The sequence below is a fragment of the Myodes glareolus genome, chromosome 3 (assembly GCF_982192425.1).
Source record: "Myodes glareolus chromosome 3, mMyoGla1.1, whole genome shotgun sequence".
NCBI classification, from domain to species: domain Eukaryota; kingdom Metazoa; phylum Chordata; class Mammalia; order Rodentia; family Cricetidae; genus Myodes; species Myodes glareolus.
Genome location: NC_142028.1, coordinates 75,659,696 through 75,672,353, shown reverse-complemented (window position 1 = coordinate 75,672,353; position 12,658 = coordinate 75,659,696). Strand labels below are relative to the sequence as shown.

General features: G+C 50.9%; 1 protein-coding gene across 7 annotated transcripts in view; it reads right to left on the bottom strand.

The window, feature by feature from the left end:
- St3gal3 (ST3 beta-galactoside alpha-2,3-sialyltransferase 3) overlaps window positions 1–12,658 on the bottom strand; it is a 215,113-nt gene that overhangs the window by 15,857 nt on the left and 186,598 nt on the right. For all 7 annotated transcript variants that reach the window (XM_085698784.2, XM_048450503.3, XM_048450505.3 and 4 more), the window contains 3 exons: window positions 9,176–9,239; window positions 8,332–8,427; window positions 7,881–8,067 (listed from right to left, as the gene is read on the bottom strand). In XM_085698784.2, the coding sequence (XP_085554910.1) occupies window positions 7,881–8,067; window positions 8,332–8,427; window positions 9,176–9,239 (347 nt within the window). The remainder of the gene's footprint in view (window positions 1–7,880; window positions 8,068–8,331; window positions 8,428–9,175; window positions 9,240–12,658) is intronic.

Here is a 12,658-nt window from a genome sequence, read left to right as displayed (position 1 = left end):
ACTTTCAAAATGTTTGATACAATATGTTTGTTTGGTTTAAATTGATATTGCCAAGTTTCTTCTAGCACTTCTGCGCTTTAAAAGTTTGTCCCTTCTTGCCAAGCATGGGGGCTCAAACTTGTAATCCAAGCACTTGATGGGTAGATGCAGGGGAAATTTTTTTTTTTTAAAACAGTTTGGTGCCCTATTTTCTTCATAATTTTCAGCTAAAGATGGCATTTCGCACCTGCGATCTCAGATTCTGGGAGGCTCAGCTGGGCAGACTGTTGCCGGTTCAAGTTCAGTCTGGGGCCACAGAGTTTGGGGCGAGCCTGGGTAGCACAGTGAGACCTAGTATATATCCCTTAGTTTTGTTTTTTTTTTTTAATATTTTGCTTTTTAGTTGGCTTGGAGTTTATTTCCATGTGAAGAGAAGGTCAAAGAAGCTATGTGAAAGCTGTATTTGGGGAAAGCCAAGAACAAGGAGAAGAGTCAGCGTGGGGCAGACATGGAGCACCGACAACCCAGGCAGGGAGCCAGAGGCTGCTCGGGTCTCATGTCCTTTATCAAGGAATCTTCTTGAACTAGATAAGAAAATCAAACAGTAAAGAGGATCCTCGGGAGAAGCAAGAGATCAAGAGGATACAAGGGTTCAGAACCAGAACAATCACCTCCTGGGGCAGGGATAGCCAGAGGAGAGATCCAGAAGGAGAGCCCCATGTTCTGCTAAAATCCCGACTCCTCGGAAGCTACTAGCCTCACTTTCCATGTTTGTTCCTTTAAGTACATCAGCTGCGCTCTAACATCGCTCAGGGGCCTAGGCTCACAATAGACAAGACCGTTCCTGCTTCCAGGGGCTGGAGAGAGGAATTCTAACAGCACTGGGTGGCGCAGGCTGAACGCAGTCATGTGAAACAGGATAGACATTTTGGTGTCGCCAGGATGGAACGTATGTGTTGGGGATGAGAAACTGGCAAAGACAAGGGAGGCTCTGGGGATGTCAGGGTTTGAATTGGATCCTGTAGGCCCGTGGCTCTTAAGCTTGAGTTTGCACCTTGGGGACTCATTCAAACAGACCACTGCCCACCTCCATGTTTCTCATTCAGAAGGTCTAAGGTGGGCCCGACCCCAAATGGCCAGATTCTGGGAGATATTGATGATGTTGGTATGAGATCTCACACTTAAACGTTGGTAGCCATTAAGCAAGAGAACAAGCCAGCCATCGGAACGTTTCAGCCTTGGCTCTGAAGGCACACGTGGGGTGAGCAGACTGGAGGAAACAATCAGAAGCAGAGAGCTAGGAAGCTGCTGAAATTGCCAGAGCAAGCCATCTACAGAAGGGCAGCTTGTGGATCTGGGCAACGGATGATGGAACACACAGGCAAAGAGCGGAAAGAATCAAGGCTTCCAGGGGCTTCGGGCGCTGGCTGGTGAAAACCAGGGACTGTCCTTAGACGACTGCACTGCCTCCTTTACAGCGGGGGAGAGATGGAGTCTCTGCATTTAGAATCAGAAAGTCAGTCTAATGGAGGGGTGGGTCCGGATGCCTCCGCCACGAGATGTGGGTAAAGTAGCATCACAGGCCATAGCCTCACCACGGTTTGTATTAGGGGACCAGAGGACTCCGTGTGGGAGACAGTTTTCTCTCCTCACACCACGTGGTTTCAGGGAGCAACCTCAGTTCGGCAGGATTGGGGGCAGCTGCTCTTACACGCTGATTTTGAAGGGAAGAAAGACCTGGACAAACAGACAGATGTGAGAAGAGGCTTGGAAAAGAGGTGAGAAGGAGACAGGACAGAAGACCACCTCAGGAGATGAGGGAAGGGTCTCCTGGCTCAGGAGAAGATGGACCCTGATCAAGACAGCTAGGGATGGTGGGAAGAGAGAACAGAGGCAGGTGTGGATTTTATTGTGGCTTTTGAGGGAGAATGTTCCCCATAGGCCCAGGTGTGTGAATACCTGGTCCCCAGCTGGTGGAGCTGTTTGAGTGGGCTTAAGAGGCGTGGCCTTGCTGGAGGAGGTGCGTCACTGGGAGTGAGCTTTAAGGTTTTAAAAGCCTCAAAACATCCCTAGTATACTCTCTGCTCCCTGCTTGTGGTTAGACGGATGAGTTCTCAGCTGTTCCTGATGCCACGGCTGCTATCTACTGTCACGATTTCCTGCCACGGTGAACCCTGAAGCCCCAATAAGCTTTTCCTTCTATAAATTGCCACAGTTATGGTGTTTCAACACAGAAGCAGAAAAGATACATGAGGACTGGAAAGGTCACTGAAGGTGGTGGCCTTTATTTACCCTCATGCTGGATGGGAGATTTCTCCTTGTGACACATACAGGTCCAGAAGAACCAAAGGCGGCAAGACAGAGCACTGGAAAGATTAACAACTAAGGACAGGATGCTGGCAGAGTGATATCACGAGTTATAACCCTGGTTGCAGTTTCTCTCTCTACGGTGCCACTCAGTCCCTGGTACTGGACTGGCTGGCTGCAGAGACACGGTGTAGCAGAGCTGGCAAGTAAGCAGGATGGTGATGGCAGCCCAGGCTGGGCATGGCTTTGGTGACTGATCTGACTTTGAATGAACAGACCAATGAGTAGACAAAGCTATAGTGAAAGTCACAACGACACAGCTTTGACTCACAGTTTGGTGCTACCACTAACAGCACCTGCCTCAGCCAGATACCCAACAGCGGGCTTGCAAGGCGGGCATCATTGGGGCCTGTTACGTGCAAGAACTCAGTAAACAGGGGTCTCCTGGGTGATGGCAGGACAGGCTGACAGGGAGGATTCTAAGCAGGAAAGGCAATCAGAGGTGGGGTTTAACAGCTAATTCTATCTACTCCTCAACTAGTTGTGTTACCTCAACCAAGTACTTCATTGTTTCGGTGCCTTGGTTTTCTGGTCTCTACACTGAGGATGATAGCAGTACCTGTGTGACAGGGTCATCAGGAGAACTGAATCCAAGGGAGTCAAGGAAGCTGGGGACTGAAGAGCTTTGATGATGGTGATGATGATGATGGTGGTGGTGGTGGTGATGTTGATGGGAAAAGGAAGAGAAGGAAAAGAGGCAACAGGGCACAGAAGGTAATGATGAAGAGCAGAAGCCAGCAATGAGCAGTCTGGCTCCAGATCCTTGAAACCTGCAGAAGAGCAAGCAATGCAAACCAGCATGGGGGAGGGAGGAGGAACAATGCCTGCGGCAGCAGCATGGATGCTGATGATGTCCTTGCAAAGAAAACACCATTGCCACAGGCTCCTGACAGAGGTCTGTGACCTCTTGTTCTCCAGCTGGGCCGTGTGGAAGCTCCTCCCTGTGTCCTCCAGAGGTAAAGTCTCTACCCCATCCAGCTTCCCCTCCCACCCCCCCCCCCCAGCAAAGTTCTCTCAGGTTGGAACAGAGTGGAGGCTCAAGTATAGATAACATCCAATCCCCAGCCTGGGCCCTGTCCAGCGAAGCCTCGTGTTTGGGACCTGACAGCCCGGTCTGCCCTGCAGGGCTTCCCGACTATTCTGTTGTCTGCTCCGCTGTTGTTCTACAGTGGATTCCCCTCCTCTGGACCTTGCCTCAGACTCATCTTTTCTGATCACTACCTAGGCCAGACCCCACAGCCTGGACAGAAAAACGCTTCATTCCTAGGGCAAAGGGGCTCCTCTAACAGCACCCACCAGTGAAAAACAGCCACGAAGGAAGCTGGAGTCGAGTCTCAGCACTCTGGAGGATGTGGTGAGAAGACTGCCAACAGTTTGAGCCTAACTAGGGCTAGCGTGAACCTTGTCTCATGAAAACAAACACTAGGAACTGCCTGCGGCTGAGGCCTTACCGCACCTATTGTGCTAGGTTTTGTCTCTATTTCACCTTAATTTTTAAAAACATCAGCTGAGCACGGTGATTCAAGTCTACAATCCCAACACTTGGGAGGGAGAGGCAGAGGGACTATCCTGAATTCAAGGCAAGCTTGGGCTACAAAGCGAGTTATAGGCCAGCCTATCTAAGACAAACAACAAGCAAACAAACAGAGGCCACCTCTTGAGCATGAATGTGGGACCTGGGTTGGGCTCTGAAATTCTGCCCTCCCTCCTTCCACGGGGAAAGAATGTATCACTGTATGGTCAAGCCTGTGGTAACAATTCAAGAGCTACCTCAGGCCTTATTCTTTCCCTTCCTTCTGCATATTAAGTCACACTGGCCAGGTCCACACAGGGGGCTTCTCAGGAGATGTCAGCTTCCCAGTGTCATTGGGAAGATGACAGGTAAGGAAGGGAAGGTCCCACAAGGGCGCCGCTGCCCTGGGCCACCTGGGAAGGCTGGCAGAAGCACAAGGTGGTGGCCTGAGGGACCAAGTGAGGTGTTCTGTCCTTCACACATCCTATCCTCTCCAGCAGGGCCTGGATAATGACAGGTGATGGCATCTGGGACACTGGGCCTCATGTGCCGCCACATCAATGGCTATGTGCACCTTCCTTACAGCCTTAGGCTGCGGTAAGTGGAGAATGGCCTCCTGGGGTCTCCACATGAAACTTTCTTTTGCTTGGAAAACCTGACTTGCTCCTAGCTCTTCCTTCCCCTTCCAGTCAGGCGGTGTCTCTCAGGACGCCTTCTCTTGGCCTTCCTTCCGGCCCCAGCTGCTGTAGAAGGCACCTCCTGCGCTGCACACTAATTCTAGTTTGGGGACTGTGCCTCCCATTGGACTTCTGCTGTAGAACAGAACCGACTTTGTCTTTGAAGTCCTAGGGGCTGGCTCAGGGCTTGCACCTCACTAATGCCTGGCAAACAGCTTAGTGCGCAGGGAGGCTGCAGTCTGTCTTTGAGAGGGCTTTTACTGAGCTGCGTCTCCCATTACAGACGGATCCCTGACTGCTTCTCCCTCTCCCAAGCTCCACTCTGCCTCTTTGCCTTACTTCCCTACTCAGTATCCAGCAGCGCTCTGCTGGACATAGGCAGTCTGCTGGGACATTAGACATTCTTGCTGGTTTGATCAAGGCTCCTGGGACCAGGGAGGAAAAGGTCTTTTGGTAACCAGTTTGGAGCTATCTGTGCCACTGTCCAATGTGTTAGAGAACCAAATGGTTACACGTGGGGAAGGGCAGAGCCATCAACCATCTTCCTTTCCCACATCTTCCCTGCTTCTGGTGTTTATCAGGACTCCTGGGTACCGGAAAGGTATGTACCATCAGCCACATAGCAGCAGACAGCCAAAGGTCTGAGTCTCCTACCTGCTCTAGTCCTGCCCAGCCAGCCCTGGCCCTGGCACAGAGTTATCTCCTGCCAGAATTCTGCAGTGAAACTCTAGATAGGTATAGAACTTGCCAGCACACAGAGGCTGGGCAGTTAGAAACATCACTGTATGAGTAGGCCAAGCCTGTGGCTGAGCCCCAGAGGGAGGACAGAGAAAGGCAACCTGGTTTACATCTACCCTACCTGGGTCTTAGGGGCTAGGGAAGTGAAGTGTAGCTTAGAGATGTCCCGGGTAGGGGGAGGGGGAAGCGATCCTCAGGCTTGGAGGAGGGGCACTCAAGAATGGGCCTCTGGAGGTTCACCTTGTGTGGAGGTTTGAATGAGAAGGTCCCCTCCCCCATAAGCTCATAGATTTGAATGATGGTAAGGGAGCCTGCACTATTTGAAAGGATAGAGCCAATAGCCCTCTCTTTTCCTGCTGCCTGCCAATCTGGATGTAGAACTCTCAGCTACTCCTCCAGCACCATGTCTGCCTGCATGCCACCATGCGCACATGGTGGGTGCACTTCCCACCATGATGATAATGGACCAAACCTCTCAAACTGTAAACCAGCCCCAATGAAATGCTTTCTTGTAGAAGAGTTGCCGTGGCCACAATGTCCCTTCACAGCAAACAGAACACTGACTACGTACCACACTTGGGATGCTGAGAAAGGCGTGGATGTTACTGGTGTTACTAGTGGATCATTCAGAAGTCCAAAGCTATCCCTGACTGTGGTACCATAGAAAGCCCATGGGACTTCAGGAGACTTCTTGGCACCTTCCCTCTCCCCATTACACTCAGAAGGTGTCCTCCCTGACACAGGCTGGCCATGCGTGCCCAGGACAGGGCTGAGTGAGGGCCTGATCACACCTCACACACACCTGATCACATGGCCCCAATCACTGTGTCAGGATCACGGTGACCTACTGGCTGCCAAGGCCAGGCCACCAGACCAAATGGTGAGCTCCTCGATCTTCCTGAGGGCGGCTCCCTCACTTCCGCTGACTCTCCTTCCTGCCTTGGGGAGACAGGAAGAGCTTTGACTCCACCGTCCTTGGTGCTCTTGGAAGCAGAGATGACCATCTGCTACCGGCTGCTGCGCCTCTCTGGTCTGCTGCTGTCTCCAAGGAATCTGGACTGCCCCACTATTCCACACTGCCCCTTGGGAAGCAGGAACTATTTTGAGCTAATTCCAGATCATGTGTAATGACTGGGCACCATGGGGGGAAAACCCCTATGGGATCAGGGCTCTATCCTCTGGCTCTCCTGCCCTGAGAAAGTCATGAAAGCTTTGATAGGTGTCTATGGGCCAGGAGCATATGGGCCGATGAGCAGAGAGCATGGATGAGGAAGGTTCACAACGGTATTCCCATTTCTGCCTCTGAAGTGCTTGCCTGTTTCCTCGAGGCAAACAGAAAAGTTGTAAAGACTCTGAAAAGAGAGGGATCCTCTCCCAGCCCCATTCCTCCCTAGTTGGCAGACAGGAAGCTTGCTTGAAGTCAAAGCAATCACCTGCTTCTTTGCCCTTTCCTTCCGTTTGGAGATCCGGGCTACACCCAGTATAGCCAGCTGCCTCACTCAGCCTGGCTCTGAGACGGGCTCCCTTCCCCATTGCCCCACCTACCTGAGCTTCTGGACCTCACTTCTGTCTTCTCTCTTGCTTGCTACCTACTTGACACTGCCTGCACTTGGCCTTGCTTGGAAGGGGCTGCGGAGTCAAACCAAATTGCACTGAGACTCTCACGGGTAGGCTAAGCTGTTCTTACCCCTAACTTCTAAATGGAAAGGAACAGCTTCTTACTGAAGTCAGAGGGCAATCTGTCAACAGTCTCCAGGAAGAGGCTTGGGCCCTGGGAGAGGAACAGCCTAAGCTTGCACATCCCTCCCCTGGTGACTGATGATGACCAGACGGGAGGAGACAAAGGTTGGAGGTGGGAGACAGACTCAGACAAGTTGGCAGGTATCCCCACAGACCTAGAACTGGGAAACAGAGGTCTAGGAGGGGCCGTAGTGGGCAGTCTACTAATGGGCAATCTGACCATACCCTACCATAGACACTCCCTGAATACATGGGCCCAGATCCTGGCCACCTTCAAGCAGTTAGCACAGACTCTGATCAGACCCACGGAGGAGAACCAGACTTAGCGGCAGGCTGGAGACCAACCTGCAGGCTAGCAGTAAAAATACGAGGTAGAAAATGGTGTGGATTCATGAGTGTGGGAGCTGGCACCCTTGAACTGAGGTCCACTGTCCCTGCAGAATGGCCTTGGGGTCCTAGAAGGTTTTCTTTCCCTGTTGAGAAGGAGGTAAGCCCTAAGAGCAATCAGGATGGCCTCAAGGAGGGAAGTGGGGTCAGGGAGGCAGCTACAGACCAGGGTAGGAGCCTGTGAAAGCTGCGAGTCACACTGGGGCTGGCCCACAGGGCCCAGAGGTTTGCTTCCCTGGGATCCGAGACAGCACCAGCCCCTCCCTGGCTGTCGAGAGGCAGGTAGCAGAGAGTGGGCACTTCAGCACCAGGAGCTCATTAGGCGCCCTGCCATTGACTGGCCTCTGTTCCATGGTGAATTTGCTGGCTTTTAGCTTTGGGTCATTTTGAAGTTTCCTCTTTGTTCTTTGTGGGGTAATGGGAGGGACTACGTGGGAGGCTGGGGGCAGGAGAAGGGGAGCTTGTAGTCGGGAGCTCACCACTCTCTCCTTGTAGACGATGTACTTCAGCCACTTGAAGTCCTGCCATTTGAAGCCAGCAAGGACAAAGAGAGAGTCTCGTTCATACTGCTCAGGCCGCTGCATGGCACCCTCGGGGTAGGTGATGCGCAGGGTGGTCTTGCTGCCCACGTCCCTCTCAAAGCCCTTCACAGGTGCTGAGTTCAGTCTGCAAAGAGCCAGAGCAGTCAGAGTTGGCCTTGGGCCTGTGTTTGGGGGGGGTACCCCAAACCTCAAGCACCCCAGGTACAGAGTAGGGATCCAGGTCACCTACTCGTTCGCTTAAAACCCGCCAACCCAGCAACGTTCTTGAGGCTTCTGTTGACCCTCAGGCGAGGCGACCAGATGGTCAGACAGTTAGTTCTCAGTGCACAGGGCTCAGGATTTGATTCACAACATGCATGCACCCAGGGTGTTGTCCAGCAGAGCTCACCTGATCACAATGTCGTAGTCATCAATCCGTGACCCCAGAGACTTGTTGGCAAGGACCCCTCCATTGCCTACAATGATGCAGCGGCGGCAGTGGAGGCTGAGGGGAGAGAGCAGAGGCCTGTGAGGGTGGTCCCCCAGCTTTGCTCCCCTTTGTCTCTTTGCCTTCAATTCTACTGTGACTTTGGCCAGATCCACGCAGCACTTCTGGAAGGAGGCCAGTGCTGTACCTCGGAAAGCTGGACCCTGGGACACTTGACACCGCTGGTGCCTGACACTTTTAAGAAAAACGTGGCAGAGGCATGAGGACTGGCTCATTAAGCAAGGAGGGAGCTCTGCAAAGACTGTGTTCTGGGCATTAACCCTATGGGTTAATGAGGTTAATGAGGCCTTAGGGGAGAGGGGACAGTGAGGGAAGCTTGAAGATCTCTCAGAAGAGCGAGACGAAGAGGGAAATGAAACTGGGCACCTCAGGACTTAAGACTGGGCTTATCTTCAATTCAAGTCTCTAGACTCTGGTGGCCCCTGACAGTCTTGCTCACTTGGCCTCTTGTCTCTACCCTGATCTGAGGCTTTCCCCTCCAGGGTCTACGGGCTTCAGAGCTGTCATTACCTCAGTCTTAAGCTCTGTTCCCTGTTGGATGCCTTTATCAATACCGCCATCATCTTCAGTTCATATTCCCAAACCACTGAGGTCTGAGAACTGAGAAGTCTTACAGAGTGATGGACTCGGCAGATACACAACCAGAGAGCTGTCCTACTTACACTCTACCCACAGTGTGTGCATGGGGAGGTACGGCGGAGAACCTGTCCAGCCCGGCACAGAGTAGCTATGTGGGTGGGCTCACCTGTCCAAGGCAGGGGTCAGGCGGTACTCTTTGGTGACTGACAAGATGGCTTTGATCAGATTGTCTGTGGACAGAGGAGGAAGGTTACCGTTAGCGGGTCACTTAAATTCCCAGAAAATATCTGCTAGCAATCTTCCCGGAAGGCCCAGGACTGGGGATAGAGTCGCGGTGGTGGGGGTGGGGAGGTGGGGGGGTGGGGGGGTGGGGAGGTGGGAGGGTGGGAGGGTGGGAGAGTGGGGAGGTGGGGGGGTGGGGGGAGCTGCAGAAACAAGGCTTTGACATTTCCCTTGATGGAGATGGAGGTTGGGAAGAAGGCAAATCGAGCTCTGCTGGGAGCCAGGCTCTCACCCCAGCTTGTGCCTTCTTCCCATGATCCTTCACCTTCCTCGGAGACTCATCTGGTTTCCCCATAGCTAGACCCTAGGACATGCTAGCTCTGGGCCAGGGCCTTGTTTGGAATGGGAGTCTCTAGTCAGAGACAGATCATGAAGTCTTACCACTGTGTCTCATGGAGCAGAGTCCAGGGAACAAATCAGACAACCAACGGTTGAAGAGTTCACTCTAGTAGATCATACGGCCCTTCTCACATTCCCCCACTCTGTACCACCCATCCTGATCCTGTTCTTTGCCAGGCTGCCTCTTCTTCCTCACCCATCACACCCTGCAGTGAGGTATCTGCCTGCCAGGACTCCACGAATTACAATTACTCTCAGCCAGGAGCCAGAGACTTCTGCTCGCTAAGCCTGAATCACTATTCATATCTCATCTTTGCTAGGCATAGTGGCACACACCTTTAATCTTAGCACTTGGGAGGCAGAGGCAGGCAGATCTTTATGAGTTTGAAACTAACCTGGTCTACAAAGTGAGTTCCAGGATAGCCAGGGATACACAGAAAAACCAAGTCTCAAAAAACAAACAAACAAATAAAAACCAAAACCAGATCTCATCTTGTTGGCCTTTGGATGACTGCTCTCTTTTAAACTCTGGCGCACTAAGAACTTTATACTATAATGAAGAAGAAGCGGCTGGCTCCGTCAGATTCTGGTTCCGCTGCGTAAGATCCTGTGACCTGCCACAAATGGCCGCCTTCCTTTGGGCTCTTGTTTCCTTTCCTCTGAAATACAATAGCAAGCCCTACTTGGCTGAGTTATTGGGTAGATGTAACATATATAAAGGTCTATAGACGAGCAGTTCGGTACTGCCACGGAAGAAGGCGTCTTTGTAATAAAATAAGGGCCTGGTGCATCCAGACAGAACCCTGTGGCTAGCCTCCAAGGGCACAGCACTGAAACGTTTACACAGGGAGGCATGCGTGAGAATCTTCACAGCAGAACTGTTTGCTACTGCAAAATGCTAGAGGCAGCTGAAATAGCCACCAAAGGAAAATCACATGTGAAACACGGACTACTTCGTAACAGTAAAACAACAACAACAACAAAACACACACACAAAAAATCAATGACATATAGCTATATGTACGATATAGATAAAGCTACAATACATGCAAACTATCATTTTAAAGAATGTACACATATACACATATATATGATACATGAGAATTTTAAAAACTTAAAAAAATAAACACACAAACACACACAGTTCCATACAATTTTTTTTTTGAGACAAGGTCTAAGGTTCTAAAAACTAAAGTCTAAAGTTGGCCTAAAACTCAAGGAGATCAACCTGACTTCCCTCACCCCCACCCTAGTACTGGGATTTAGGGTATTCACCACCAGGCCCCAGAAAGAAAAACTGATTTATGTTTAACAGATATGTAAATATGTAGCAAAAATAAAAATCTAGGCAAAGAAACATTAAACGTCAACATCGAAACAAGGATCGTGGTGCTGAAGGGGCAGTGGGCGGGAGAGCAGCCGGAAGCTCTCTCTAGCTTTGGCTTGATTGTTCTTTTCCTACACATAGGTGTTTGGTCTTCGTGCATGTCTGTACACCCTCTGTGTGTCTGTTCCCTATGGAGGCCAGGGGACTGGAGTTACAGACAGCTGTGGGCTGCCGTGTGGGTGCTGGGAATTGAACCAGGGTCCTCTGGAAGGGCAGCCAATGCTCTTAACCACGGAGCCATCTCTCCAGCACCACCATGCTTTATTTTATAAAACAGGAAGAAAGCACATGCTGCCTGTTATATTATTTTACTTATTTTATTAATTTTGAGACAGGGTCTCATGAACCCAGCTGCAACCTTGACTTGTAGCTGAAAGTGACCTTGAACTTGTGATTCTGCTGGGGGGGCGATGCTAGGACAGCAAGCATGAGCAGCCACGCCTAGTTTTATGTGGTCCTGGGGTCAAACTTACTCATGCCAGACAAACACTCAGTTGATATTCTGCTGTACCACTAGTCCTTTATTATATTATTCTAACTTTTTTTGTATGTCTGAGACATTTCATGTAGCGAGGACTCCAAAATAAAATTTAAAAAAAACATAAAACTTTCTGTCTTTTGGTTATTTTTGATTTTGTTGTTCTGGGAAATTGAACCTAGAGCCTTGCTTATGCTATGGAAGCACTCTACTACTGATTTACACTGGGGTCCCCCACATAACTCTTTAAAAGGGCGATAAACTGGGCATGGTGGCACACATACTTTCATCCCAGCACGCAGGAGGCAGAGGCAGGTGGATTTCTGTAAGTCCTTGGCCAGCTAAGGCTACATGGTGAGACTGTGTCTCAAACACACACACATACACACGCACACTCACAACTTTGGCGACAGCAAGAGGTCACATGAATGACTGGAAAGCAACCTTTATATCCCACAGAGGAGGGACTGGGCACGGGCAGGCTCTCCACAAGCTCCATGGGAGTGGGCTGAAGAGCAAATCTTCAATGAGGTTCTACACTAAGTGCCTCCAGATACACCTGGAGTGGGGGCACCTCTCATTCTCTTCTTGTCCCACCTCCAAATTTACCTCCAAGGAAGAGCGAACCACTATTAGTTGATCAAGGACAAGGACAAAGATGGGGCTTTGCTTTCTGTGATGGGACCTTTTACAGAAGGGCACAGTGGAGGAGCCGCTCTCTTCTCATTGGCTGGGGACTCTAGCAGCCTTTGCTGGCCTTTGGAGCTACACAGTCAGTCCTGAGTGAGGATTCAGGATGAAGGAGTCATCTGCCTAGATACAAGCACCGAGGAAGGGGGAGTCTTGACACGGCTTAAACTAACCCATTGGATGTGCCTATTGGAGGCTTGAGGTCAGAGCCCCAGTTCAACAGCATTTTTGCTGGCATTTCTTTGCTTTCCAGGGAGGACTGGGCTAGCAGAGAAAGGGTTAATCTCCTGGCCAAACGCTAGCACCCTTTAAGAGTCCTTTTCATAATTGACCATAAGCTTATACCACTGCACGGCTTCTCTCTAGTGACAGGGAGACCAAAGCACAATCACAGTCAGATGGAAGTGTAGGGGTCCACACCCTACCTGATCCTCCCACTAAGCCATGAAACAGCCAGGCACTCAACAAAGACG